The 23,937-nt window shown below is 59.8% G+C and overlaps 1 protein-coding gene across 5 annotated transcripts in view; it reads right to left on the reverse strand.

Annotated features, from left to right (window-relative positions):
* Positions 1-745: 745 nt before the first annotated feature.
* The window catches only part of RIPOR1 (RHO family interacting cell polarization regulator 1), a 32,086-nt gene continuing 8,894 nt past the window's right edge, over positions 746-23,937 (reverse strand). The window contains exons 1-24 of one of the 5 annotated variants that reach the window (XM_066194532.1): positions 23,476-23,601; positions 12,494-12,620; positions 10,381-10,530; positions 9,980-10,058; positions 9,648-9,671; positions 9,116-9,169; positions 8,884-9,036; positions 8,731-8,794; positions 8,601-8,644; positions 8,266-8,391; positions 7,824-7,972; positions 7,495-7,624; positions 7,148-7,288; positions 5,594-6,406; positions 5,161-5,300; positions 4,678-4,852; positions 4,394-4,529; positions 4,071-4,232; positions 3,775-3,933; positions 3,233-3,429; positions 3,043-3,126; positions 2,650-2,740; positions 2,341-2,404; positions 1,606-1,691 (exon numbers count right to left, since the gene is read on the reverse strand). In XM_066194532.1, the coding sequence (XP_066050629.1) occupies positions 2,382-2,404; positions 2,650-2,740; positions 3,043-3,126; positions 3,233-3,429; positions 3,775-3,933; positions 4,071-4,232; positions 4,394-4,529; positions 4,678-4,852; positions 5,161-5,300; positions 5,594-6,406; positions 7,148-7,288; positions 7,495-7,624; positions 7,824-7,972; positions 8,266-8,391; positions 8,601-8,644; positions 8,731-8,794; positions 8,884-9,036; positions 9,116-9,169; positions 9,648-9,671; positions 9,980-10,058; positions 10,381-10,530; positions 12,494-12,620; positions 23,476-23,554 (3,300 nt within the window). In that variant the 5' untranslated portion in view covers positions 23,555-23,601 and the 3' untranslated portion in view covers positions 1,606-1,691; positions 2,341-2,381. Of the gene's footprint in view, positions 1,692-2,340; positions 2,405-2,649; positions 2,741-3,042; positions 3,127-3,232; positions 3,430-3,774; positions 3,934-4,070; positions 4,233-4,393; positions 4,530-4,677; positions 4,853-5,160; positions 5,301-5,593; positions 6,407-7,147; positions 7,289-7,494; positions 7,625-7,823; positions 7,973-8,265; positions 8,392-8,600; positions 8,645-8,730; positions 8,795-8,883; positions 9,037-9,115; positions 9,170-9,647; positions 9,672-9,979; positions 10,059-10,380; positions 10,531-12,493; positions 12,621-15,468; positions 15,669-18,006; positions 18,120-23,475; positions 23,602-23,937 lie in introns of those variants that run through there. The other 4 variants (XM_066194531.1, XM_066194534.1, XM_066194533.1 and 1 more) reach the window with 4 other exon arrangements.

Below are 23,937 nucleotides of genomic sequence, written 5' to 3' on the forward strand. Positions count from 1 at the left end.
ATCATGCTGTCACAGCCACCAAGAGGATAAAGTTCCTGGGAGAGCCAGAGGAAACAGTGCTTCCTTCCCAGCAAGCTTCCAACAACCCAGCAGCTCGTCGGTGCTCAGGAGCTGCACAGGAGGGGCACAAAAACCTCTAAAAACCCTCCAGCCTCAGGGAAGGTGGTGAGGGACAAGCAGCAAGAGGGGTCGCAGAGAGCAGCCTCCCTTCCAGCCCAGTGGTGTGTCCCTCACGCAGTGAGGTGGGGACAGCGGATATCCTGGGACAAGGCACAGCCAGTGAGACAGAGCAGCTCACAGGGTGTTTTAGCATTCCCTGCCACACCCATCCGGTGTGGGGACATTTGGGAACATGGCCTGGCCACCACAGCTGCTGCAATCTGCTTCCCGTGCTGGACATGGGTCCTTACCAGTCCAAACTGGAAGTCAGGGCCTAGATAACCAACAGCAGCTGGAGATGGAGAATGTGTGGATTCACACACACATACACACACACACACACACACGGCTGTTTCCATTCCTGGGGCAGCCCTAGTTTTGGTGGCCCTCATCCTGTACCACCTTGGGTGATGCACCCCATGCCCAGCAGCCAAATTTTGGCAACATCAGGCTGAGTTTCAGGGGCAAAAATCACAATTATTTCCCATGACATCCTCTGTCACCCTCCAGGCAGCTATGCTGACACCCAGCTTGCCCTGTCCCAGGGCACTGGGGACAAAGAAACACCCTTACAGCAACACCGACACTCTTTAAAGGTTTTTATTTCTGCTTTAAAATCAAAATTAGTCATTCTCTTTAATTACATTATATATAGATTTATAGAGACATTATAGAAAAGAATTTTTTGCTTTTGTTTTTCTGCAAAAATCTGTAAATAAAAAATAAAATAAAATAAAACAAACAAAAAAGGTGGCAGCTTCTGTCCATCCATCTGTCTTTCCCTCTATTGCTCCTCCTGCCCCTGCCCTCCACAGCACTTCCCAACAGGCCAGGAAAGGCTCTGGGCTGAGGCCACATCTCACTACACTCCCTACAGCCACAAGCAGGGGAGGGACAGGAGCACGTGGAGCTGGAAAGAAGAAACGCCAGCAGAATATATTAATATCTCATATTTCATTTTATTTAAGTCCTGGGGACTCCAGGTGACAGAGGGCAGCAGTCCCCATGGCCCTGGCAGCTCCTGGAAAGAAACAGCGACGTTTCCAAAGTGCAGGTCCTTCCGGGACAGGGCGCATGCCCTCGAGCAAGAAGAAGGCAAGAGGAGGCAGAGAAATCCGGTACCTTTCCTGCCACCCCAGTCCTGGCAGCAGTAGCGGACAAGGGGGGCAGGAAGGGTGGGTTCCCTGGGTACTTTAAATAGCGATCAGAGGGTGGGATGTGCAGCGAGCCCCTGCCCAGTGGTGCAGAGGTGGCACCTGTGGGGCGGTGGCCGGGGACAGGGAAGCGGTGCTCCATAAGGCAGTGTGTGGCCGTGGCGAGCTGCCGGCGGGCGGGGTAATACTGTGGTGTGCTGCCGGGTCCCCAGTCCGTGCAAGCCCGGGTGGCCCAGCAGTGCCTTTGCCCTCAGGGATGGCAGGTGGGTGTGCGTGGGTCTCAGAAAGCTGTACTGGCCATGCTGGCTGGTGCAAAGATCCGCGGGAGGCTATCCAGGGTCTCCTCCAGTCGCCGGTGAGCTGATTTACCATCTTCTCCTGCAAGTACATGCCACAGTCAGTGACACAAACTGCAGAAGTTCTGTCCCCTGCCCACCTACCCTGGCCTCTCCAGGGAAACATGCCTAACGCCTGGTAGAGCTGAGCCTGCGTGCTATGCCCACAGCATGGAAGCCTCTCTTGTTCTCTACAGCATACCCTGGGCAAGTCCCAGCTGGGATCTGGATCAAAAAGTCCCCAGAGCTCCTGATTCAGAGGCTGCAAATCCTGTTCTCAGCTGCCCACATGGGGCAGGGATAACCTGTGTTCGGGCTGTGCCAGCTCTGGTGGCTCCAACAACTGTGCACATCTGCATGCACTGGCATGGGGTCATAAGGGCTCCCCCAGGACCCCCAGGCAAACACAGGGATGCACACATCCATGCTACAGGCTCACTCTGAGCTCTTTGCCTGCAAATCTGCCTGCAGCGGCCATCCCCAGCAAGAGATGGTGACATGGACAATCTGCTGGGACAGAAGACACAAGGCATCTACATGTGTCAGGGTGCCAGTGGGATGTGCACTATCAACAGTCAAGACACACAGACTCCAAAAGGTGACACAGCTGACAGGCTCTAAGACGGAGACATTCGTGAGCAAAGCGGCCAGAGCAGGGACAAGGGATACGAGGACAGCTCACGTGTCCCAACCTGTGCAGCAGCTGCCGCGATCTGGAGGCCTAGAAACACACTCAGATGGTTCTCTCAGGGCCATCTAGCAAATAATAAATAACAACCAGGCTTAGTGCTGTGGCTACAGGATGCCTGGCCCTTGCTGCCAGCTTGTTCTTGCCTGGCAGAGGTTGGGGCATGATGAACCCCAATAGGAGTAGAGTACCAGTGAACCCCAGAGTGGAGTAGCCATGGAGTCCCATCTCCCCATGGGCACTGCTGGCACCAGAAAATGCCACCTGGGGTGCTGTGGGTGGGGAGCAAGCAGAGAAGCAGCGGGATACTCACCGCACAGCATCAGGCTCTGCTTGGCTGCCTCCCGCACAGGCTCTTTGTCGGTTTGGCACAGGTAAACCAGCTGCTCGATGCTCTCCTTGGCCTGCAGGAGAAGGGACAAGATGAGTTTTGGCTGTCAGGGCTGGAGGAGAAACACAGTCAGATGAGGAAGGCAGCACGGGGCACTGCAGCTCCATGGTGCAGAAAAGCCCCTCATCCTCTTTCTTTTCCTCCTCATTTGCCTTCTTTCTCTGCCCCTGCCTGCTGCTACAGCACACTTGAGGCATCTCCAGCTCTTCTCTTGCAGGAGAGAAGGCGTGCAGGTGTGTTCAGAGTCATCGGCCACATGGGTTTCCTCCTCCTCTGGAAGATGCAGCCCTGCTGCCTCCTCCCCACATCCCTCACCTTCAAGCAGCCCAGCGCCGCACACCCTGCCACACGTGTCTGCACCTCCTCATCCTCCAGCTGCTCCAGGAAGCACACGAGGGCCTGGGGGAGATAGGGGAGTCAGTGCCACCATCTGTAGCAGAGCAGCGGCAGTGCCCCCGGGGCTGTGGCACTAGCCCACATCATCCCTGGCTTGCCCAGCACATACCCGTTGGCGGAAGCGGGGGTTTTCTGCCAGGCTGCGAAGCTGGGCTGACACGGCGCTCACCACCTTGCTGTTGCCCTCCACGAGGAGCAGGCTCAGCGCCTTCAGTCCCTCCTTCTTCAGGCGGCCCTCGGGCATGCGCTTCAGGGCACGCAGCACCACGTCCTGGTCGTCCGAGTTGAGGTTCTGTGCCAGCAGCGCTGCGGGAAGCCATCCAAGGTGTGAGGAGTCACACGGCACTGCCCCCACACCCCTGCCACCCATCCCTGGGCACCTTGGATCCATGCTGGGCAGAGGGGGCCCCATGCAAGGTGCCAATACATGGAATTGCTCCCCAAGGCACTGGGGACCTACAGCAAGGATATGGGAAGGCAGCACAGGACTGGGCTGCACTCTGGATCAGACTGACTTGCGCACCCCAAGGATGGCTGAACCTCTGGGTGATGCCCCAGAATGGTCATGGCACTGCTGCAGGTTGATCAATCACTATGGTGATACTCTGGCACCCCATCCCAGCACTTAAGGGAGGGTGGGAAGACACCCACCTTCCTCTGCCAGCTCCATCATGTAGGTGTCAAGAACCAGGGCACCGAGTGACTCAAAGTGGCTCCAGTACTGGAAGATGGTGACCTGCTCACTCTGGGCGCTGCCAGGCCGCCGGGGCAGCCGCCGATTCAGCACGTCCTCCACCAGTTTCACACACACTGTGGGAAAGAATCAGGATCACAGTCTGCAGCAGCCATGGTCACCCCTCTGTGGAGATCCTGGCACTCATTTCCTCCCACTCATGGTCACTGAGTGAGTCTGGCAACTTGCCGAACACCCCTGGGCACCCACTCACCAGCATCAGCCAAACCAGAGTGCTGCTCGCTGATGGGAGCTGCATACTGGGCACTGAGCACCTGCAGGAACCGCTCCACAGGGCAGGTGTAGACGTTGGGCACTTCCACACAGAGGTCCCAAAGGGGCAGCACACCCTCCTTCCGTGTTGAGAACTGCACCACTGTGGGGACAGGCACTGTCAGACCTCCCCAAGGCCATGGCAGCAGGCAGGTGGCTCCTGCCCTCTGTCTAGCATGGTCCCTTGCTGCCCAGCAATGGGGACACAGGCTTCACACAGCCTCCAGGATGGCACAGAGGGTACCCTCAGCTGTGTTTCTTTACCATCAGCGGCCGAACTGGCTGCTCCTGCACGCTCCTCCGTCAGCTGGCACACGATCTCCAGCACCTGCGACTCCCGCAGCAGCCTGTCCAGGGCATACATCTCCTGGCACCGCAGGGGACCAAAGGTGCCCAGTTTCTGCAAGGCACAGCCAAACCAGGGACTTCAGGGATGGAGCTCGCTGCCCACATCACAGCCTCCAGGCTGCAGCAAGACCCCCTTCAACGGGATACATACAGCCCACCCCAGGGTGTCGCCTGCTGCCATATCCCACCCTGGTCCTCACCAGCAGCAGGCGGTTGCAGTTGTTGAGGTGAAGCACCAGAGCCTTATCCAGGAACTCATTGCCAGTGCTCATGGGGTCAGTGCTGGCCTCAGAACCACTGCACATTCCAGTGTCATCTGCCCCCATCTCGCCAGCGCTGGGGGCCCTGGTGCTGCGCAGAGGTCTGCCAGCCCTCCTGCAAGCCAGGGAGAGATCAAGACAGTGGATCAGCACAGGACACCTGGACCTGGCCCCTCCCCACCCACAGGGCAGAGGACAAGTCCCAGGGGCACAGGGGCTGCTTCCAGCCCACCCCTCATGGAGAGCTGCAGGGTGACATTGTGCCACCAGGATGACCAGGTACTGCTGGTTCTTGGCCTGGACCATCCCTAAATTGTGATGAACAGGTCTAAATATGCTTGGGCACCCTTGAACATCCCCCATTCCAACTGCCCCAAGGCCGTCTCCTGCCCTGTGCTCCATGCCATGAGCCCCACTGTGTACCTCTCATCTTGGAGAGGCTCCTCCTCAGAGCCCTCTGAGTCCTCCATGTCAGAGGTGTTGAGGAAGCTGAAGCTCTCCAGCGCATGCTCCACTGTCAGACTGATGCTGGAGGCTCGACTGAGGAAGACACCTTGCTTCTGCTGTGGAGGAAGGCACAGTGGAGTTGAATCCTGGCTCACCAGCCAAGACAGCTCTGCCACCTGCATTATGAGGCTATGCCATCATGGATGGCCCCATCCCCATCATCCCTGGGCACTGCCATGATGGATGGCCCCACCCCCGTCACCCCTGGGCACTGCCAGCAGGGATGGTCTTGTCTCCATTGTCTCTGAGCTCTGCCATCATGGCTTGCCCTGTCTCCACCATCCTCAGGCACTGCCAGCCAAGATGACCCTGTCACCCTCACCCCATGGCACTGCTGGGAGCCCCTCACCAGCAGCATCTCCTCCAGACGTTTGAGCTCCCGTTCAAGGGGCTGCAGCTCCGGAAACTGTCCCCGATAGTCATCCAGAGCTGAGCCCAGGAGGCCAATTGCCTCCTCCAGACCTGAATCCACCATCTTCCCCCGCGGCATCTCAGGGATGCTGGTGGGCAGTGCTGGGGTTGAGACAGGCCTCTCTTCTGCAGAGGCTTGTGCCAGTGCTGTGGGGATCCCAGTGCCATAGTCACTCTGTGCTGGCGCCTGGCTCGGCACAGGCTCTGCACTGGCAGCCTCCTCCTCACAGGAGGTGGCCCATGCCACGGAGGCACGGGGCTTGGCCTCAGTGGCCCTGTCCTGCCCTGCCACAGCAGCTGCCACCGCATCACCAGGGAGAGGGTGTGCGTGTTGCTCGTCCATGTCTGAGTTCTCTGTGCTGGGCGCAGGCTCCCAAGGGCTCTCTGCAGTCTTGACCTCCATCATGGCATCCACACTGGCCTCGCTGATGTGGCTCAGAGTCCGGGAGTAGGGCACATGCCCGTTGGCCACTGTCTCCTTCTTACGGCTACTTGGCTCCTCTGGCTGGCTCCCAGCAGAGGGGACACTGCTGCCACTGGCCCCAAGCACAGCATCAGCCTCCTCTGGTTGCTGGGAGAAGGAGATCTCAATGGCGGGGGCGGAGGCCTGCACCTCAGGCTGCACGATGGGCTTGTGTGTGGTATGGCGGGCACTGCTGGACAGCTGGGGGCTGGAGGAGTCATCCGAGGACTCAGAGGAGATGGACCAGGCTGTGCCGTTCTCCAGCTCCTCTTGGCGCCGCAGCATGTTCTAGAGAGGGGGAGAATGGTGTCAGCTGAGACCCTGCTCCTGTGGCCCCATCTCCTCCAGCTGTCTGCATGTCAAGTAGGGGCAGGATCAATCTGAGCTGGAGGGCACTGAGGCTGCCATGGCTCTACTGACACAGCAGGATGGTCAGCAAACACCTGGTAGATTCCAGCTCTGGATCCCACCCAATGCCAGCAGGCAATCCAGCTCCCCGTGAACAGCCTTTATGTCCTGGAGCCTTGGGATGCCAGCAGCCCCCTAGCACAGTGGGATGCAACACATGGAGCCAAGGATACCAACCACCATGGCTGCAAGGACAGCAACAGCTCCAGCACTGGCTGGTGGGGACAGCACCGACCACCACACCACTTTTGTGGTTCACCAGAACTGAACCAATGCCAAAAAATTCCAGGTTAGTCACACCAGCACCATGACAGCATCACACCCAGTGCCACACCAGCACTGTCACACCAGCACCATCTCACCAGCACCATCACCAGTACCATACCAATGCCACCAGCACAGGGACATGGAGAAGCTGTCTACTCACTAGTGCCCAGCTCTTGCATGGGGGTGAACCCAGGCTCCCCTAGCTCTGCAGGACCAGCCAGACCCAGCCTGGCAGCATCAGGCCTTTGGGCATCAGCGAGGGACAGTGAGTAGGAGACAAGGAGTGGCTACAGCTACTGCGGGATGGCCACAGCGCTGGGCTAAGCTACTGGCCTGCTCCAGCCCTGCACTTACGCGGCCCTGCTGCGGCCATCTCCCGAGCTCGGCCGAGGAGACATCGCCGCAGGAGCAGCTCTGAGACAGCTTCTCGAAGAGTGTCTCCCGAAAGATGTCCAGCAAGGACCAACCACGCTTGTCAGCCGCCCACTCCGGGCTCTTGGGCAGAGAGAAGAGGAGCTGTGAACGTGGGAGGGAGGAGCAGGTGCCGGTACTGGGGAGTCCTGGTGGGATGGCTGGAGAGGAAGGAGCTGCCTACCCATCCCTGAGCTGTGCCACCCTCTGAGACGTTGCCTAGGCACATCCCTGTGTGGACCCCTCCACTGGCCATGTCTCCTGAGCAGCCCTGCCTGGTGCACACTTACATAGAATGCCTGTTCCCGCAAGGACGGCGTGTCAGGTGGACTCTGGTTGTAGGTGGAGAACCTCTTGTTTACCGTGGAAGCCTTGTTCACGGTGCTGGCTGCCGAGGGCTGGTCGTCCTTGTCGAAGGGGCTGGGGAGGACAGCAGGGAGGTGAGGGGCATAAACCAGCCCAGGGGGTCCCAAGACACCACTACCCCCTTCAGACCAGCTCTGTTTTTCTCTAATTACAGCCCCGTTTGGCAATGGGAGACAGCCTGGGGTGGGTCATGTCATGCTGGGCATCCCCTGCACTGCCATTTGCTACCAGGAATGCCTGCTGAGGTACTCACTTCCAGGTCACCTCCAGGCTGAGTTTGAGAGTGCCCAGGTCATTGATATCCACAGCCACTACCTGAGGCAGAGCCGCAAAGAGGTCCTTGGTCTCACAGGACACATTGCCCACCACAACATGGTTGGCCAGGCTCTTTAACTCTGTCACCTGAAGAAGGAGGAGAGGAAGGAAAGGAGGAAATGAAACCATGGGCCAGTGAGGGTGATGTTTAGGTGAGGTGCTGGAAGGAAGCCCTGGGAAACGGTGGAATCACCATCCCTGAAAATATTCAAAAAACATGTGGATGTGGCACTTGAGAACACAGTTTAATGGTGGGATTGGCAGTTCTAGGGTTAACAGTTGGACTTGATGATCAGAGAGATCTCTTCTGACCTAAATGACTCTATGATGCAGGGGGATAGCTAGCCCACCCCCCATCCCTGTCCTTTTATGCACTGTACCTTGATGGAGAGGAACTCAGTGACGAGAGGCAAGAAAACCATTTCTTCGCTGTCCCACACCTGCTTGCTGTTCACCTCGATGCGCCCCCGCAGCTTCCACCGCTGCCGTCCATACTTCATGAAGATCTGGGGATGCAGAGGTATGGGTACGGGGGAGACAGAACCCCAGGGCGCTGGGTGCTCTCTGTATGTGACTAGGCATGGCCATGGACCCATGCCACCCAGCACCACCCTGCAAGATGCCCTCCAGGCCAGCACCCACCTACACCCCTGAGACACCCCAAGGACGACAGGGAAGAGGAAGAGCAGAACCCAACCCATATGGTCCCACCAACCTCATACTGGTCACCAGCACAAAGCCGGGCAAAGCCTGCCAGTCCTGCAAGAGAAGGCAGAGGGGCGTCAGCAGGCAGCAGGCAGGCAGGCAGGCAGGCAGCAGGATAGGGATGGAGCAGGACATGGTACCTTTCATCCGGATGTGGAACTCTCCCAGCTGGCTCTCCAGCTCATTCTCCAAGAGACACATGTTCTGGGAACAGACAGACAGATGGACAGGACACATGAGCAGCCACCCATAGACTCAGCACCCTGCCAGTCCACCCCAGCCAGTTGCCTCACCTCTGTGTACTCCTTGTAGCCCTTGCTGGCCTCGGCCAGGCTCTCGCGTGCCTCCCGGCTGCCTGGCGAGCCTGTGCTGTAAGCCTTGACCATGTTGTGGGCTCCATCACGGAGCCGCCGCTGGATGCAGTAAGCCTCATACAGCTCATCTATCTGCAAGGACAGGCCCAAGCTCCAGTGAGGCGCAGGGCTGGGGACAGCACGGCCTCCCCAGCACTGCCCCAGCTCGTACCTTGCTGGCATGAAACTCCAGGCGACGCAGGAACCGCTCGATTGACTTCACTTGCTGGAAAAGCAGAGGAGATGGTGTGAGCAGCAGTGCAGCCCCTCCATGGAGGAGCCACAGGTCAGGATGTGGCCTCTGCATCCCATGCACTGAGGCTGGGGCAGGTCCTGCCTGGGAGCTGCAGGGTGGCAGCCAGTGGGAAGCACCCATATGCTGCAGCCTCCTCCAGATGCCCAAGCACCAGAAGGTCCTCCAGGAGCCAAGCCAGGCTCCAGGATGCTTTTTTTTCCCAGGCTGTGAGCTAACCCATGCCCTGCACTCACTAACAACAGGTTCTGTTTGTCTGAAAGGGGTTACAAGATATCTCTGCTTCATCCCCTGCCCACCTGGGCCACCCTGTCTGCAGAACCCCAGACCCTCTCCTTCCAAAGGGGACAAGGCAGCAGGGCAGGGCTAGGAGAGGGGCTGGCAGTAGCACATCCCAGATCCAAGGAAGGGGAATACAAGGGGGATGAGACAGTGATCCCACTTAGCTTACCTTATCCAGATCGTAGAGAAAGCCCTGGAGGAAAGATGAGAGGGATAAGACATAGCACAAAGCCAACTCTGCCCACCCAAAGAAGACCCTGCACATGGCACCCACCACCCATAGCAGGGCAGTGGGACACGCAGCACCCAGCCAGGGCTGGAGTGTGCATGACAGAGGGATGGGAGCCCCAACACCAGAGCCTGGGCTGGCCCCTACAATGCCACAGAAACAGGCTCTGCCCCAGGCACAGATGGACCATGAGTTGTTCCAGCTGTGCCCGCAATCCCAGCAGTCTACCCAAAGCATCATTCTCCATAAGGCTCTTCCCAAGCAGCACTCACCAGGCGTGAATTCCTCTTGGATTCACGGATCTGTGTGCTGAGCTTCTCCAGTTCCAGCTGGTGCACCTCCAGGTAGGCTCTGGAGGCAACCACATCATGAGGGTCAGGTTGGGATCCTGTGTCCAGGGCTCCTGCTCCCCACAGCCCACACCAACCCAGCATATGTGCCAACACATCCCCACTCCCTGTTCCAGCACACTGGTATGGGAATTCATATATGCCTCTACATGGGATGTGGTGGAATGTGGGACCCCATGCAATCTGATACCCCAAGGTAACGTGCCCAAGAGACCTGGCATGTGCCTGCCTGGTGAGAGCAGAAAGCTGCCAACCCTAAGCCATATCACAAGCTCTCCCCATGCCTCTCAGGAGCTCCCTGCCTCCACCCACCCAGCACTTACGTCAGGCCCTTCTTGAGAGCTTCGTACACCTCGTCCAGGCGGTTGGGCTGAGGCACCTTGGGTGGTGGGGACTTGTGGGACATTGAGAACATCCTACTGACCCTGGAGCCAGTCTTGCGGGAGACAGTGGGGGTGAAAGGGGAGAGATTCCTGAGGAGAGAGGCTGGGATTAGCACACAGCACCAGTGTCCTTCCGGGTGCCCCAGCCAGGCAGGCACCCTGTCTCAAGACAAGGCCAATCTCTGGCATGGAGGCCAGGTCCACTGGGACCTGCCTGCCCCTCCCAGGACTCCCTGGCAGCCATTCTAAGTGTCCAGTAGGGCTGGAAGATACAGAGCCATGAGACTGGGCAGCACTGCCTGCATCACATGCCTGCAGCCCTCTGGCAATGCATTTGGCTGCCCCAAAACCATGGGAAAGACAAGGAGAAACCACAAAAGAAGATGGAGAAGACCAGTAAGGCAACACCATCCCAGTGGGGTCCAAGAGTTTGGCCTTGGTGTAGCCTCTGTGGAGGTGGGGGATCCCTGGTGCCAGCTGGGGGGAGACAAGGCAAAGGAAAATGGCACCAGTTGGAGTAAAACTGAATTCCTGGAGGGTACATGGGGACATCTCCAGCCCTGGCTGCCCTCTAAAGGAGCCATGCTTGGCTCCATCCCACCACACAGGTTGCCAGGGGCATAGAGGTGCTCCCTCTGGGAGGGTGAAATATGCCACCTTGTGTTTCCAGGGTCAGGCAAGGACCCCAGTCCAGCACAGAAGCATCATCGGGACCAGCAGCCCTGTCACCTCATCACCCAGCACAGTGACATGGGGCAGGGACATGCTTACTGATGCTCTGCCTCTCCAAATGTCACCAAACCTGCTGGATGGAGCTGCCTCCCCCAGCCGACCCGCGGGATGCCGACCCAGCGCTGGGACCCGAACACCACCCTTCCTGCCTTGTGCAATGGAGTCACTCCCCAGCCCAGCAAGCAACGCCTCACTCACACTGGCTCTTCCCTTCCTCCTTCCAAAGCATCGTCACGCCACCAGTGCCCAGGAGACACCACGGGCTCCTCATTTCCCAGCTTCAGGCTGTACCTCCCATCCTGTGCTGGTCTTCACAGAAGTGACCAAAAAACTTCCCCGAATCATTGGTGGGGAAATGAATGTCTTGGCCTCATCCCAAGCGATGGGTAAACACCTAATTTCCACCATTCCTTCTCCTTCCCATCCTCCATGGTCCCTGGAGGGATCTCCCACGAGCATCTCCCCAGCAACCACCTGGCTGCAGGCATCTAAAAGTTCTCCCTCCTCTCTGTCTCTAAGGGGCCCTTTCTGGTACCCACAAATCCAGCAATGTGCTGGTGACCTGGAAAGTGTCACTTGGCCCAGAGGCTGGACAGGACTTGGGGACAAAGTTGAGCAGGGTGGGAGGTCAGAGCACAGGGAGGCTCCACCTGCTACCCAAGAACTACCTGCAGGATGGTAGTCAGGAGCTAGGGATAGTGCAGAGAGTGTTGGTGGGGAAGTGCAGCAAGTGGGGATGCTCGGCAGAGAGGAGGAGGAAGGGTACGAAGGGACCATAACATCACCAGTGGATGGAGAGGCTGGAGCAGGCAACAGCTGCTCCTCACACTGCAGCTGGCGGGCAGCTGGTAGAACCTTTCAAACGATAGGTTTGAGGTGACCCTGAGGAAACCCTGATTCACACCAGCACTCAGCCTTGAAACTGGCTGCCGCAGGATGTCAAGGCCGTCAAGACACTTCAAAGCCACCCCAGCTCTGCCGCACCCATTAAACATTATGAGATGGTCTCAGGGAAGGTCTAAAGAGCTAGCTGAAGAAAGAGGTGAGCTACACCTGCCCCCTCTGCGCTCTCATGGCTGCAACCACAGGGCTGCAGGGTCCTCACCCTGCCTGGGGCGTGACATGGCAAAAGGTTGGAATGATGGGCTCCTACATGACCTCAGTGTTCCCTGCAGCCCTCTGTGCAACAGCACCTGGCTACCAAAAAGATCCCTGAGGGAGATGCTGGGACAGCTGGATAGGATGGAGCCTCAGGATGAACCACAAAGCTCAGGCCTGTCCCCATTCCTCGTGGCAGGCAGCATGAGCACCCATCTCCTACCTGAAGGGCCGGTCGGCCGATGAGTTCACTCCGGCGAAGGACTGGCTCCTATTGATCTTGGTGACGAGGACTCGGCGCTGCGGGCGCACAGACAGTGACATCGTTGAGTGTGACCTGGAGGGCCGCCCTGGGGACAATGACACATCAGGGTCACCATCAGCAGCGTAAGGACACACATGCAGGCAGGAGTGAGAATGGCACCCACGGACCATGGATTGGGAGACTTCCCACTCTCAGTCCAAGAACACTCCTGGGATTCCTGACACTGGGACACAGATCCCATGCTGCCCTCAGAGGTACTGCTCTGGGTGAAGTTAGGCTCTGGGCACTGTGATCTCTCAGTGGGCACACCCAGACAGACATGTCCCAGGTTGCCGCTGTGGGAGTCACAGAAAGGGGCTGATGCCTGGTGCCTGCCATGGCCTTTCCCAGACACGTCCATGGCAAACTCTACACGGTGCCCAAGCCCAGACACCTCCTCCTGAACCTCACCTTCTCCCATATCCGTTGTCACCTGTGCCACCCTGCTGCAGGGGCAGGAAAGGCACAGGGCTGGACCCGACTGCCCAGCCCTTCACTGTCTCCTCACTTGCTTCCGCTCACTCCAGCAACCAGGAGGGAAACCCAAGGACAAAAAAGCACTTTGGAAAGTTCCCAGCTTTGCCAGGAGCTCTGCGTGGGGGAAGAAAAGGCTGAGCCATTCCCTGCCAGACCCTGGAAAGTCTGTGCAGGCCACACGTGTCCAACCCCATGGCTGCAGCACCCCATCCTCTGCTCCTGGCAGTGACAGTGTCAGAAGCCTTGAAACCACTGCCGTGACCTGCCTATCCGCACCACAGCTGATGCAGTTGATGCCAACTGAGGATGGAGCAGATTTCTGAGTCTCAGGGCCTGGACCTGGCTCCTACTCTGTGTCACAGGAACCATTCCTGTAACCCAGGCCAGGGCTGGGGCTTGGGGAGGGCAGCCCAAAGGACAAGGCAAGAGCAGGGGAGAACAGGGCTCCTGGCCCTGCCACCCCCAGCAGTGCCACCTTGAACACAGGGAGGAGCCCAACCCAAAGGGCAGTCACAGAGGAGCAGGATGCTCCACTTCATTCTGGTCACCACTGATGGCAGTTCAGTCCCTCTGTCCCAGCCAGCCCTGAGCAGAGCTGCAGCAGCTGCTGGGGATAAGTCCACACGGTCCCTGGCAGTCACGCACCCCACCAGCGACAGCCAGGCAGGACCCCAGGGATGCACAGCTTCTCTGGCTGACAGACTGAGCCAGAACTACCTCCCTCCATCCTAAGGAGCTCACTTTGCCTTTCTTCCTGTCTCCAGCATGGCCGACAGTGAACAGCACAGGGACACAGGCGCTGCTGGGGCTTCCACCACCATCCCCACTCCTCCCCCATGCCCAGGACCCAGCTTGGCCTGGTCCCACATGGCTGACACCCACTCAGCCACTGGTGGGCATCCCCCCGGCACTGTGCCCCTTGCCACCCCGCACAGTCGGCTAGGGCCAGGGATTTGCAGCACCCAGGATGTGCCAGAGCCATTTGCAGTCAAAGCTAACCACTACCACCACTCACCTCTATCCCAGTGGAGCTAGGATGCAGCAGGTCCATCTGGTTCCCCCTTGGGACTCGTGTCCCAGCCCACACCACAGAGCCACTCGGTGGGTCCCACAGACACAGTGTTATCTGGGTGGCAGTCCCTCCATTTTCCAGGACAACACTGTCCCAATTAAGCTCATTATGAAGAGCTGTAATCCCTAGCAGCCCGGCTGACCTGCAGGCCTCGACAGATTACTCTCTGCAGGGCTCTTTAATCTGCTCCCCCACTGAGCAGGAGGGCCTGTGGCACCCGTGCTTGCTCCCCAGCTGGGTGCTACAGTGGCTCAGCCATAGGAACAGCACCCACCACCCATAGGACAAGGCTTTCATGTGTGGGGCAGGTTACAGTTCAGGGTGAGGATGGTCCTGCCAACCCATCCTTCTCCAGCCCACGTTGCCTTTTGGAACACAGAGGGACCTCTAAGGAAGGTTTCCCAGGCAGAAACCCAGACTGGGGAAGGACGCTGAGGCTGTCAGAGGAGGGAAGGATGCTGAGATCAAGGGGAGGAGGATGCTGGATGGGGGAAAAAGATGCTGGGTGTGCTGGAGGGGACTGATGTCCCAGCACAACTCTCCAGCAGTCAGAGCAAACTGCAGCCACTTGCCCAGGCACCTCAGAGGCTCCAGCAGATACTTGTGCCGTGCTGGGTCCTGCTCCAAAGCACTGGAGGCTCCCTCACTGGCACAGGGAGCAGTGGCTGCTGACAGGACCACATCCCTCCACTCCAGCCCTGGAACTGCCTCTCCCAAAACATCCACAATGACACACCATTGCACCCTGCCTCCCCAGGCCTGGCACCCTGCAACCAAGATCCTGTGCCAGGACCCCAGGCCCGCTTGGAGGAGGAGGACACCATATCCCTGCTCTGCAGGAGTGATGCTCCAGGAGCCCCAAGGATGGCCCAGCCCAGCACCGGCGGGCAGCCAGCCGGGTGCCGAAAGGCAGCGCTGCCTGCATGAGGCAGGGCAGGCAGGATGTGGGGTCTCTGTTCCTGGCACTCTTGGGCTTGGCTCACAGAGGAGGAAAAATCCCCAGCATAGTGCATTCCTGACATTACCGAGATAAGAGGTACCTGGTACCAGCAGCACAGCCAGCTCCCGCGGGGAGCAGAGCCTGGGGCATGCTTGGAAGGGACCACTGAGCATCACATCTCGCCCAGGCTGGTGAGCCCTGTGCCAGGCTTACCATAAGGCTGGCACCAGCAGAGCACCGGCACACTCATGTCCCTGCTATGGGCTAAAGCCCCAAGCACATCCTTTCTCTCTCCTGAGCAGAAGAGGTCCTGCCCCAAAGGTTCAGTCCCAGCAAGCCCCACTGCCCCCAGCCCTTAGTTAGGGCTCAGTGCTAACAAACCTGCCTCCCAACCAAGCTTTTCACCTGTTCCGTGCCACAGACTGCCTCCAGATCTTCCAGCGTAGGAAATGCAATCCTGGGAGTGTGTCCCTCTGCCCGTCCTTGGTCAGCACTGCCCGTGGGCAGCGGCCAAAAGGGCAGTGAGCAGCTGAACAGGCAGCACAGCGCGGGGTGCTGGAGCCCACCCCGGGGCTCTCCAGCCCAGGCGCTGGCTCCTCTCTCGATGCCCGGTGCTCTGGAGATGATTGGGATCCCAAGAATGCTGGTCTGAACAGCGGAGGGGGCAGTCCGACCGGCTGGGTTGGTCCCAGCTGGTTTCTGTTTCCGACACTCAGACACCAGCCTCAGGTCGCTCCGGCGGGTTTATCAACACTGCCCTGGTCGGAAACGCCCCAAACTGGCTCCCCCTGAGTCCCCAGCCCTGCAGCCCTGGGAGCTGGGGGTGCTCTGACCAGCACTTCCAGGGATGTCACTCACTGAAGGCCACCAATGCCCAAGGTGGTCAACCCAGCAGACTCCAGCACCCCTCACCTCAGGGAAAACACCCGGGACCAACCAGCAGCACCGAGGGCACCCAAGGGGAGTGGGCTGTGGTCCCTGCAATGATGGCACTGTGGCCATCCTCGGGGCACAGCAGGGCACCAGTGTCCCGCAGTGGGGGAGGCCGCGATGGCCACAGAACCATCCATCCTGCCTGTGATGTCTGTGGCAAGTGGGGGGTCCTGCCACGCCCTGCTCCAGCACCTTTGGGTGAAACTTGGGCGCACGGCGGGGATGACCTCGGGAGCCTGTGAAATCAGCCCGCTGGCTCGGCTCCCCCCGGAGCAGCCGCTGCATCCGTGTTTGCACAGCTGTGGCCCCGCTGCCCCAACCCAGGCACGTACCCCGGCCCCCGCCGGCCCCTTCCGGCCTCGGGAGGGCCTTTGGCCGGCTCCCAGCGTGGGCTGGAGCAGTTTTTCCCTCCCATCTCTCCTCATTCCCCCTCGGCACAGGGGATGGGAGCATCCGGGGACCGAAGCCATGCCGCCTTGATCACAAGTAGCCTGAGAGCCGCCTCTTCCCTGACCTCTTCATGCTCTGCCTCTCCTCCAGGAAGGCAGGACACCCCCATCTCCTCCTGGTGCTGAGCAAGGAGAAGGACTGGGGGCTTTTGGGAATCAGATGAGTCAGTGAATGGTATCCCGGCTCCCGTGACTCACTCGGAGAGAAAGTCCCAGCCAAAAGGTCACAGGCCCACAGCCCCCACCGGAACAGGGAATGGCGGTTTGGTTTTTTGGGTGCTGGCTGCTCTCAGCAGTTTGGGTTGGATGGGTGCTGGGTGCTGCCAGCCCCATGGCAGTAGGGACAAGGCGCTGATATCAGCGGCCATGGGAGGCTGCTGGCTCCTTGGGCCAAGTGGGAGGGGGCAGGAAAGGGAAGGAGCTGCGAATGGGAAGAATTGGAGGAAGTGCTTATTTACCCCGCGGAGTATCCCTGCGGAAGGGCAGGGCACGGCACAGGCAGACACTCACAGCTAGAGTTCCTTAGGGGGGCTCATAGCTCCCGACCCGGCCATTCACCCTATGGGCTCCCTGTCTCCAGCCCAAAGGAGATGCAAACCCAAACTGTAGCGCAGGGAAGTGACCACCACTGGGACAGGGGGTTTCCCAGGGGCTGGCAAAGCTCAAGTCCAATGTGTTCTCTCGGATGGCTCCTGGGAACCAGCCCAGGTCCTGGTGAAAGTGAGTTCCCCACCACCAAAAACACAAACTGAGCACCCAGTCAGGATCCCCACAGACACCACTCATCTCCGTACCCTGTGAGACGGGGCTGCATCCTGGCCATGGCAGCAGACTCCGCTCCTGAGTAGGCTGTGATCCCTCTCAGAAGTGCTGGGATCCTCTAGAAGGATCCTCCTGGGACTGGGATAACCTTGTGGAGGTCCCACATGCCACCTTCCCCCTGACCTCCTCATCTCCAGGGTGCTTTGCTGGGTACCAGAATCTGCCCCCACAAATCCTGCCCAGACAACTTGCTCCAAGCGCACAAAAGCAACCCCAAGACCCTCTGTTCTGCCCAGGTCCCCTGGGGTCACTATGCCAGGGATGCTCAACATGGAGATGGGGTCTGTTTGTCCTCATCAGACAAGGGAGCGGGAGTGGGGGAAAAAACAGTTTGCCGAGGAAAACTGTGCTGCCATGGCACCGAGGGCTGCCATGGCAGCAGGGGTGCATCACCCCAGAGCAGCTGGTAGCTATGGCCCCTCTCCTGCCTTGAGACACAGAGCCCAGATCTCAGTGTAGGCAACAGCAAGATCAGGCAGCCAGGGGGTCCAATCCTGCACGGAGACTCTGTCCTGACACCCTGTCACTGCAACCCGCGGTGAAAACCGTGTCCCTTGCAGGTGGCGGGTGCATCTGTCCTTGGTGTCCCTGTCAGGGAGAGCTTTTCTCTCAAGAAAACTCCTCACCCTAAAAAACCCCGCCTGAGCCCAGCCACATCACCCTGGGAGCCTCAAACAGCTGGGGGTCCCCAAATTATCGCCCTTTGCTGGGTAGCCCTGGTGCTGCCGGTGCTCAGTACCTTTCGGTTTGCCATTCATGGCGTGCTGCGGCAGCACATCCCCCTCGGGCTGGGCTCAGCGTCCCGGGTGGTGGTTGCTCTCTCATGCCGTCCGTCTGTCCTCCCGAGTGCGGGGGCCGCGGCCGGAGGGCTCCCCCCGGGCAGCAGTCTCCTCCCCCGCTTCCCCTGCCCGCGGGCTGACATCACTGCCCAGCGCCGCAGCCCCGGCGTGACTCAAGGGGACGGAGGATGGGAGGACACGGGAGGATGCCTGACCCCTTTGGAGGGAAGGGGCCCCACCAGCACCGGCTACTCCCGGAGCACAGCACAGTTCGGTCCCTATTCTTCCCTCCCCACCGCCCCCCTAGGGAAACTGAGGCACGGGTGGAAGGGAGGGGAACACACTGCAAACCCCCGCTCCGGATCGCTTCCCTTGGAGACCCCCGCTCCCGCCGGCATGCAGGGCCGAGCACTCGCCAGGGAGCACACACCGCCCAGTCGAAAGCACCGCTGGCCCTAAGCCGCAGCCGAGGCTGGGTGGGGGATGCACAGCCCCTCGCCCCCATCCCTGCTGGCTCCACTGCGGGCAGGCACAAAGCCGTGGGCAGCTGACGCTCACACCACTGCCGCTTGCTTCTGCATTGCTTGGGTTTAAATATAAGTATATACAAATATAATAAATATATAGAGTTATATTTATGTATATATAAAACGACCGTGGCTTTGCTGTAGGCTTCCCACAGCGTGCAATCCTGTGGCATGCCTGTGGGCACCCTCCAAGACTGAGGAGACACTGGGAAAAGGGTTTCCTTGCTCAAAAGTCCCTACTTTGTATCCTGAGTATCCAAAGCCTTGGAGGAGCTCGCTTCAGCCAGGGCTTCCTCACAGGGCTCTCCAAAGATGCTGGGGTGCAATTCCCGTGTCAGAATGTCTGTCCTGCTTTCCATGGGGCTTCAGTTCCCACAGCACAGTGTGGGAGACCCTCCTGCCCTCCATGCCCATCCCAGCAGCCAGCAGCACCTCTCAGGCCCACGACTCCCTGTTAAGTACCCTAAACAACCAGGAGACTCTGTGGCACAGATGTCACCATGCTCAGCGCTGGTCCTGGGAGTACCCAAAACCGGCACCCCCCTCCAGGTCGGACAAAGGCTGGAGGAGCCAGCTCTGTCCAGGCTGGGATCAGCTGCCCTAACCACATCACTGGAGCAGGAAGAAACACCTCCCTCCCAGGCTCCTTTCCTGTTTGCTGCTGATTTTAGAGCAAGGTCAGGAGAGGTTCAGGAGGAAAAGCAATGGGACAGTCTTGGGCCTTGCAGATATGAGGTCCTCTTGTAAAGTTAACCCCTCCCCCAGAAAGTGAGTCTGCTGTGGGATTGCTTCCCCAGTCCAGAGCAGGTCCCCTCCCTGCAGATCCCGTAGTGGACAAGAAGCATCAGAGGCTCCCACGTAGGGTGGCATGGCTGCCCCACTATGGGCACCCACATGTGGCTCTGGAGTCAGCCACAGTCAGGCCTGCAGAGCTGGGGTTGCAGCAGTGTCACCAGAGAGTGCTGTGACCCAGGGCACCCTCAGGGCCCAGTGCCCAGGTGGGTGCCCTGGTGGGTGCACAGCATCAGCCACACTGGGAGAGCAGCTGGAGCTGGTGAGGCTGGGCTGGTTCTGAGAAGTTTCTTTTTCCAAAGAAAAACCATCCCAGGTGCCCACCACTCCATGCCAGTGCCACGAGCCGTGAGGGGCCAGCCGCTCAGCACGCTGCAAAGCCCATCTCCACCCCAGCCTTCCAGAACCTGCATGAAGACCATGTCTCCTACCTCGCCTGGACACGATGCATCCCCCCGGCTCTCCCCACCGATGGGCAGAGTCCCATCCTGGCGGCTGCCAGGGGCAGTGGCCACCACCCGGCTTTTCACCCCGTGCTGCTTCTCCCCAGGGAATGGCATCACTGCCGGCACCGCCCCGGGTCTGACCATCCTTGTGCAAAGCCTGCGCCGTGCTGGCAGCCGTGCGGAGCCAGCGCCCGGCACACGGCCAGACAGTGCGCCCGCAGCGCCGGCCCATGCCAGCTTGTTTGTTCTCATTAAAGGTTAATGAGAAAGCCACGCTAAAGCTGCCCCAGCTGCGGGAGGGGCGTTCCCCAGTGCCACGCAGAGTGAGGGGACTTCCAGGCTTCCCTCCCTGAGGGGTGACAGCCAGGCTGTGCTGCTTATGGAGACTCTGCCTCTCCGTACCCTGCAGTGCCAGGGGGATCTGTGTGGCAGCTGACACAAGGGTGAGGTGCCTGGCATGGCACCATCCCGGGCATCACCCTTGGGGAGACCACCAGGAGCAGGCAGGGGGCAGGGTCAGGCATTCCAAAAGTGGCAGAGGGCAGCGGAGAAGGACACATCACATCAGCCATGCCCTCTTGAGCACCTCACAGCACCCTGCACAGCACTTGGCGCAGTTTGACAGCTCAGGACACCTTGCCAAGGGAGGGCAGAGGAAGGGCACAAGTCACGCCAGCAGTGCTAGGGTGGTAATTGAGTTAAATGAGTCCCTGTTCCTGGCTTGGACAGGGATAGGGAGTGGGTGCAAGGAAGGGGACATCTCCATGTGACTCTTCAGCCCAAGGGGCTCCCCTGCATATTCACCACTCTGGCTCAGCTCAACCTGCCAGGGTGGATGCCTCAACCCCTCCTCTGCAGCAGGGATGTGGGTGTAACGCCCCAGGTGCTCCCTTTTGGGAATGTCCCTTTATGTCTTCCTCTTACCAGGCCTGGGGAGCCACTCAGTGCATCCCCACCCCAACCACAACAGCTGAACATGCAAAAAAAACACTCCATGGGCAGCCATTCTTGGACACACATGCACAGCCTCGGCCAATTTGTGAACAGGCAGAAAAACCCGGCAGGTTATTCCCACTTCCCTGCCCTCCATGGGACAGAAGACCAGTTTGCCATAGATCCCTCTTCCTGCCAGCCAAGTCCTAGGGAAATTCTCCAGTTTCTCCCTGCTCGCCCAGGGACCACCAGCACTGAGGCTGAGCCCACCCAGCCCCTGGAGAAGCCATCAGCTCCTACATGACACTGCCTTGGTGATCAAGAAGCAGAAGAACCAAAGGCCAAGGTGATCAAGAAGCTATTTCAGGCTGTTTTGGACAAGTGCTCCCCAGCCACAGACATCCTTGAGTGGCTGGGAATGCCACCACAGCTGGAAACCTGACAGGAAAGAGCATAGGCCAGCCTCAGTCGGTGTCAAAAGTCATGGCTGGCAAAAAGGTTTGTGGAGATGGAATCAGCAGCAGCCTGGTGAGGGGTCATAAAGCTCCTTGCCATGGGGCAGTCCTGGGAGAAAGCAGGAGATGACAATTTTGGCAAGAAGACACACAGTCATGGCTTGAAGGAGAAGCACAGTAAGTGACCAAGTGACTTGTCCTGGGCTGGGACAGCTGGTCCTAGAGCTGCAGGTGGTCACCTCCACCACAGTGCTACAGCTGACTACTCAGGCTTTACTTTCCGCTAAAACTGGCAAAGCCAACTCCAAAAAATCCTGGGAGCCCACCAGAGTTTTTTCCACAAGTGGATGCCCTGAGGGCTGGAGAAGGACCAGCCCTTGTGCCAAGCCAGGCTCTACCCCCAGCCAGGCTGGCCGTAATGCTGTCAGCAGCATCCCTTCCTGGAGGGGCCGGGCACGGGGCGGTGGCAGACTCGAGCCCTCCCCCCTCGCTTCCTCGCATCGTCCCCACACGGCAGCAGAAATAGAAGCGATATAAATGGCAGCCCTATAAATAACCCCAAAGCACGCGGCGGGGAGCTCGTCCCAGCCCAGCACTGGCCTCAGCCCACGCAAAGCCATGGCTTGGGCTGCCTTCACTGTGCCCTGGGGATCTCAAATGCCAGCTGCTCCCTGCTCACCATGGGTTTCCCAGGGTCCTGTCCTTTAGGTCAGTGTCATGGCAGGAGCTCCAATGCATCCGCTGAGCCTCAGACACGGGCACGATCTGGAGCCCAGCCTGGTGGCATTCCTGGGGGACACCCTACGCCTATCCAACTCCTCCCGTCCAGCCAGCACTGGACAATGCCCATCGCAAGCACCCTGCTGCAACCCAGCCAGCAGATTCTTGGGCAAAGCAGCAGCTCTGACCAGGAGCCTCAGCAAGGCTTGGGGAGATATATCCCTGTCCTCACCACTGTCCTCACTGCAGATCAATAGTTATCCCCTGATTGCACCCCAACACCTCTCAGCTGCACCCCCCCCCCCCGACATCTCCCATCATTGCCATATCCACTGCTGCCCCCATTTCCATGCTCAACCCCATGGTGCCATGTCCTCCATGGGGACTCAGCCACCACCATGCCAGGGATACCACCATGCCACCACTGCTCCTCTCCACCCAGGGGACTGTGGCAATGCACTGGGGACCCCCACAAGCTGAGAGGAGGCAACGCCGCTGGTGACAAGCCGGTGACAAGCCCTGCACTGCCGGATTTTGCACAGCGTCACAGCCTCACGTCCCAGCCCTGCCCGGGGGATGCAGTGAGGCCACCGGCCAGGAGACGGGAGACATGGGGTTTATAGGATGGCCAGGACTTCCCAGTGCCCTCGGAGTCTCCTCTGGGAATGTGGCAAGGGTAAAACCCGCTGAGGCTGTTTGCACGCCCTGGGATGGCCGGAGGTGCGGCAGGGGAAGGGTTAATGGTGCGAGGCCTTCCCGAGCACTTCTTGGCAGGCTGGGAAGGGCTGGGAAGACAGGAGGATCGGGCCAGCAACAAAGCGAGATCTGTCTCATTAATTCCTCCGAGCATTCCTCCCTCCGTCACCCTGGAGGGGAGGAGGAGGCAGCACCCAGCTGACATGGTGCACCCAGGTCCCTCAGGAGCCCACCGGGTCCCGCCTGCGCGCAGGGCTGGGATGGGGGGCGATAGCTGCAGCCTCTCCCGCGGGATCCAGGGTTCTGGCGTCCCGCAGGCGCTCGGGCACGGCCCTATATGGGCACGGGCAGCTTCTCCTTCGCCCATCGTACCCCTGCCCGTACCCCTGCCTGGAATCCCAAGGGATTCGGGGCAGGACACGGTTCATGCCACCAGCGTCATTCCAAACCCGGGAGCGAAAGAGTGGCTGGAGAAGCCGATATATCCTAGACAGGGTCTGGGGAGCACCGGCTGACATTGGGGGTGCTCGCCCTGATATCCCACTGTTAGGCGGCTCCTTCTCCGGGCGTCTCCGGCCACGGTCCCGGCCGGGCCGCGGGGTGCGGAGGATCCCTCTGAACCGCAGTGGGGCGGAGGAGCGGAGCCCCGTGTCCGTGTCCGTGTCCCCGTCCTCCCGCCGTGCCCGGACACCCCAGCGCGGCGTGGGGCGCCCACCGGGGGTGGCGGCAGGGGGGACGCGGGCGGGCGGTGGCTTGCGGCGACGTGGCCCCCCCAAGGGTGTAGCCCTGCTAAGGCCACCAACCCCGCTCCCCACGACCCCCCCGTGACCGCGGGGTGCGGAGGTGCGGGTGGCACTCACATGTCCCAGGAGAGGCGGGGGACGAGGCGCGGGGCGAAAGCGGGCCTGGCTCGGTGCATCCCCTTTGTTCCACTCCCATGGACGGGAGCAAGCGGGGAGTTCGTGCAGGCTCTTGGCAGCGCCCACCCCGGCTCTCTCCATGGAAACGCGGGAGCCATGTGATTTCGGCAGGAAACCACGGCCCAGCCAGCGCCAATGGCAGCTGCATGGACGGGAGTACCTCCCTCCCCGAGGCGACCGACACCGCTGCCGACACCGCTGCCGACACCGCCATCGCCCCCACCGCCACCGCCAGCACCGCCACTGCCACCGCCGCCACGGCCCTGCGGGGGTTCCAGACCCGCCGCCCCATCAGCATTCCGGGGGGGTCCACAAGCCCCACCATGAGCCGGAGCAGGATCCCACCTCCCCCGAGGCGAGGGGAGTGGGGGCAGCCCGGCTTGCTTGGCCCCGGGCTGTTTG

This window comes from Chamaea fasciata, unplaced genomic scaffold, assembly GCF_029207755.1.
Source record: "Chamaea fasciata isolate MVZ Bird 193981 ecotype frontalis unplaced genomic scaffold, bChaFas1.0.hap1 SCAF_12, whole genome shotgun sequence".
Classification (NCBI taxonomy): Eukaryota; Metazoa; Chordata; class Aves; order Passeriformes; family Sylviidae; genus Chamaea; species Chamaea fasciata.